The following is a 5,201-nucleotide window of genomic DNA, read 5'->3' on the forward strand; positions in this document are numbered from 1 at the left end:
CCGGGACCGACGGAGGAATAGCAGCGACAGCAAGAAAGAAAGAAAAAGGGGGGAGGGAGGGAAGTAGACTCGTGCCGAACGGCGCTCGGCGTGCGGGCTCGCCCACCAGTGCCGATCGCCTGGTTGGGGGCCATCTAGCATCCTCGTTTGAAAAGGCCGGTGGCCCGGCTGGGAGGGCGGGAACTGCGCTTTTCTCCTTTACACAAACTCTGGGAAACTCTTGCCAAGCGCTGTGCGATGCGCGTTGCAGCTTCTGTTTTCAAAGCACTTCTTGATGTTGGCCCTTCTAAAGCCCCATCAGGTGTGCTTGGTTTCCTGTGAAACTATGCTTGCTGTCCCAATAATTTTGAGGGGTGTTTTTTTGCTCGTTGCTCGGGTCTTTTTGGTTGCCTTTTTTTTTTTTCTCTCCAGCCTCTTTTGTTAGATCTTCAAAATAACATTTTTTCTGGCATTTACCAGCGGGGTTATTATTTTTCTTTTTCTCTTCTCCAGTGCTGGAGTCTGTGGCTGTCAGTTTTTGTGCTCCTTCTTCATGCTGTGAGCATGACAGGAGATGGGGAGGAGCTTGGAGTGGGTAGAATGCATGCTTTTGTCCATCCTGGCAGTAGTGCATTCTTCTCACTAAATCCTCTTTGTAATTTGGCAGCTTTCATCCATGAAGTGCACTTTTAAAAGCATTTAGTTAGGGTTTTTTTCCCTATGGCCATTAACATATATTTGCCTGACTGTAATGGGCTTCTTGGGGGTTTGTAAATGAAATACACTGCTTTGGCAAATTCTTCCTCCTACCTTTACTGAGACCATAACTTAAATTGTTGTTCTACTGCCAGCCTACTGGCACTCTATTGTTCTCAAGCAGAACATATGTTTTGAAAAAAATACATATGCAAGAAGTAATGCTGGTTGTTCGCGATACCTCCAGCTGGACCTTTCTCATGCTAATTGTGGGTTTACTTTTTTAGAGGACACACAGTACAGGAACTAAAATGTTGTGCGCAATATTGGCTTTGTTTGCATCAACTTGGGGGGGAAAAAGTTTTGTACTTTGTCATGTTGTGTTCCAAGAAACCAGTAATGACGCTACTTAATTTGTACTTTCTATCCTGATATAGAAGCTGGTGTGTGGAGGGAAACAATTGCTGCTCTATCACCATATGCCTTTCTTTTCTGAACTGTGTGCTGTGCTAGCAGGGATTTTGTGGAAGTAGCATAAGAACAGAAATTAAAGATGGAAAAGAGCTGTTGGATCCTTTGACTCAACAATGCTGCTATTGCAGTGGGAGAGTGGGTGTGATAATGAGCTACGTGGAGGTAATCCTGGGCTGTACGTGTGGCAAATATGGAGCAAGAGTTTACTGGGAATGCTTAAGCTATATGGAGAACTCTGGGATGGCATTGTAGCATCTGTTCACTTGTCTATGCACATAAATTAAAGCAAGAACTGTTATGCAGATGAGAAACTGAGCTGCTTTGAGGTTGCTTTTGCATTTTGGAAATACTGATATTGTATATAATACCGAGTCCTAAATCATTCCTCTGTATCTTTTTCTGTAGTTCTACGTGAGTGCATCTAAAGCATACAGTGTAAGTGGATGTGAATGGTATTAATTTAATCTGAATTATAGGAAGCGCCTAGGCGCTGTGCAAAATTGGAAAAGGCTCTTTTAATTTTTTAATGGCAAGAAAAGGAAACTTTATAAGTGAAAAAGGCTTTATGGATCACTCATAGGTGAATAAAAATTGTTGTATAAGAAATATTTTAAACTGAAAGAATGTTGTCTTCATTTAGGTGTATGAGAAATTGAGACCTTTAAAGGTACTGTGAGAATTCAGTCTCATAAAAAGCTTCTTACAAGTTTCTGAAGTTCAGTGCAGCTTCAGTGTTCTTTAGTTTTTCAGTACTGAAGTATTCATGCCTGGTAAAATGTCCCTAAGGGTTAAATTACTTTTCCACACCTGTAGGGATGATGGAATAAACTGCCCCACCAGCAGCCTGCATTCCATGGACACCTGTGTCTCGTTACCATTTGTGCAGCAGGTTGGCAAGCTGGGACTTGTACCTTGGGTTCTAGAACTACAGCACTAAGTATCAAAAACGTTGTGATGCTACCTAATAAATTAAGTGAGCTAAATCTTACACCAGTTCTTTGGCTGTTGTCTTTTGGTACTCTAAAACTTCTAGCCCTGTGTTCGGTTGTCCAGTCTCTAGAGATACTGTTTCAGTAAAGAAACTGTGAGTAATTAACATGCCAAGTGGAGTAACCTGCTTAGAACCTCTGTGGGTTTGGCTTTACAGGATGCATCTTTTTCTACTGTTAGTCCTGAGGAAGGATGAGTAGATCTAGTTTGTTGTTTTTTAAATGAAAGGCTTACGACTCAAGGCAGGCATGTTCATATTAGAATAACTAGAAATTTGGGGATAACGAAGGATGTTTTTGTATTTTAAAGGTAAGCTTGCATGTTTTATTAGTGTCTATTGCTTTAGCATTATGTATTTTAACAGATGAAGGTTCATTTTCAGAGAGAAACACAGGTTAGAGACTTTCTGCAGGAAATTGCAGTGGAAATGGGCCAGAGTTGGTGTTCCCCAGTTCATGGAAAACTGCAACATTTTGAAATTTTCCTTGTATTAGAATTTTCTCCAGTGTTTCTTTGGAAATGATTTAGAGCCTGACACTGTTTGATGTAGCTCAGATCAGGGCTCACAGGTCTGCTGCTAAGCTATCGAGCCTACCAGAGACCTCAGTTCTTCACAGGAACCTTGGAAACTTGCCCAGATCTTTCAGCTGCAGGAGCAGAAGTTCTGATAGTGTTCCTGTTATCAGGGCTTCAAGGCTTCCATCTGCAGATGCGGAAACTTGAGACCTGAGCTGAAGAAAGCCCTCCCAGGCTTTTTGGCTGAAGGCTTCTCTACTGTTGACCTGGAAGTTTATACTCAGGTGTATCTTCAACATGTTGTGGGCTCTTGAGCTACCAGTACAGACCTATAGGAAACACAGAAAACAGCAAGTTGGCAGGCCTTGAATCCTGGGACAGCAAGCTTTGCAGTGCTTTTCCCGACTGTGCCTTGGAAGAATCTCTTCCTGGAAGCTTGCTGGGCAGACAAGGAGCTCTCCGAGAGTGTGAGTGACTCAGTTAAGCATTTCACAGAGTGTTCTGGCATGGATCAATTGGCACATCGTGACAGCATTACATTTTTGCATATTACTGAGAGCCATGTATGGTTGTGTCCCTGGAATGCTATGGCCCTTAATGGAATAGTGAGTTCCTTGGGAATGATGGCTGACGATTACAGTACAGTTCCAACCTGGCTCTGTAGGGACTTACCTTTGTTTGTATCTAGAAGGCTGACATTTGAAAGTAAGTCAGCAGGTAGATGCTTTGCTTCCTCATCACAAATTCTACACTTCATTTTTCAGTAACAGAGACTTTGGAAACTGAACTGCCCTGGCTCTCCTGAGGAGAGCTTTTCTGGCAGCAGGGGGTTAGAATTGTGGGAGAAGCTAGTTCTGCTGCTATTGCACGAGCTGAGAAGTTACTATTCCTGCCTTCCTTTGAACTTAAATGGAAAGCGTGCTTTTCCTATCCTTGCTTCCCACAATCTGGAAGGTTTATGTACGTAGTTGAATCTTTCAGAGAAAGCTCCATTGGGCCATTTATAGTAATGAAGAGAATACAAGAGATGTTTTTTTTTTATCTTTATTGTGTGAATGAGCAGCTTTAAGAACTACGTTAAGTCTGGTTAGCACCTTTGTTGGGACAGAGACTTTAAAGTGGCTTTCTCAAAGATGGAATCGCATGATGATGTACAGCAGTCTTTTCTTCTTTTCAATTAGGGTAGTATTATTTCCTAGATAGAAGCATGCCAGGCAAATCTACTCATTCTCATAACTGTGACCTGTCACTGCAAATTCCTGCATCAGTAACCATGAGAACAGCTGACAGCACGCTAGAGAAAAAGCAATGCAGTTCTTGTCTGCAGTGATACCAGTTCAGAAACTTTGGGCAATAGCCATTACTTGGTTTTACCTATCTCCTCACTATTACTTTTGATAATAGTGAGCACCTTAACATGAGCAAACGTAGACACGTACACTTAATAAATACAGCTTGAAAGTTTCAAGTGGTTCAGCTGAGAGGTGGGTTATGTAAGCTAATGCAGTAGAACAGAATTGTTATTTTTAAGTGAAGAATGGGAATGAAGGGATGACATAAGTAAGACTGTTAATGGGTTTTTAGCCTACTTTCAAAGGAAAGAAAGATTGTGTAATCACTGTATCAATTTAATTTTAACAACTTCAATAGAATTCAGCTGACTTTGACAGTGAGGTAAGCATCCCAAAGTTTTTTTCATAAGTTCTGTAAAGTTCCATGAACATCAGCCTCTGGGTGAAGAATACAAGCCCCAGATAAGAGATGTGGAACCGTGAGGTGCACTGGAGGTTTTATGACACAAGCGTATGGAGCACAGTGACAAACTGTTGTTAATTTGGGAAGGGTGCAGGGCAGTAGGCTAGTAGTTCAGTAGACACCAGCCTCCATTAATTTGCTAGTCATGGAACGGCTAATTTTAACAGCATTTCAAGATATTTTTTAAAAATAATGATTTATAATAACAGAGTTGCTACTGACATCTTCCTGTTACATACTAAACAAATACAAGTGAATGTTTTGTGTTGTTCTGTTATTGGGCCTCAACTCTGAACTGGGAGGCCTCTCAATTTTAGGACAGCTTGTTCTCCACTGTACTCTCAGACGGTGGAATATATCCAAACATCAGCAGGATCAGTTTTAGCAGCAACTGTTCATTAGTAATGTAGTGATGTAGGAAGTGACTGGGCTCTTAGTCAAATCAGTTGGAAGGCAATTAAGTCTTATGAGTTAAGGCTTTCTCACCCTACATACATCTCATACACTGGCTCAGAGGTTACAGAATTCTTTTGTTTTGAATGAAACCCACTGTTAGTTTTCTTTTTTTTTTTATAATAATGTGGCTTGAGTATGCAGTTTAAAATTGGAAGAGCTCTGTTACAATTTTTTCTTAATGGACCTGTTGGATTAAGCATGCTATAGAAGGTTCTCTGTATGTGCTCTTCCCCAGTTCTGAGCTCCTCATAATACTTATTGCTCCTAGAAAGTAGGAGAGGAAGTAGTGATGGCTCCTCATCATCAGGTGATGTGCTCATATTTAAAGAAGTTGC

At 41.2% G+C, this 5,201-nt stretch overlaps 1 protein-coding gene across 1 annotated transcript in view; it reads right to left on the reverse strand.

Moving 5' to 3' along the window:
• The window catches only part of LTK (leukocyte receptor tyrosine kinase), a 28,178-nt gene extending 24,766 nt beyond the window's left edge, over window positions 1-3,412 (reverse strand). The window contains 1 exon segment of the mRNA XM_031553426.1: window positions 3,328-3,412. Coding sequence (XP_031409286.1) covers window positions 3,328-3,412 — 85 coding nt within the window.
• Window positions 3,413-5,201: the final 1,789 nt, after the last annotated feature.

Source organism: Meleagris gallopavo, chromosome 5 (genome assembly GCF_000146605.3).
Source record: "Meleagris gallopavo isolate NT-WF06-2002-E0010 breed Aviagen turkey brand Nicholas breeding stock chromosome 5, Turkey_5.1, whole genome shotgun sequence".
NCBI lineage: Eukaryota > Metazoa > Chordata > Aves > Galliformes > Phasianidae > Meleagris > Meleagris gallopavo.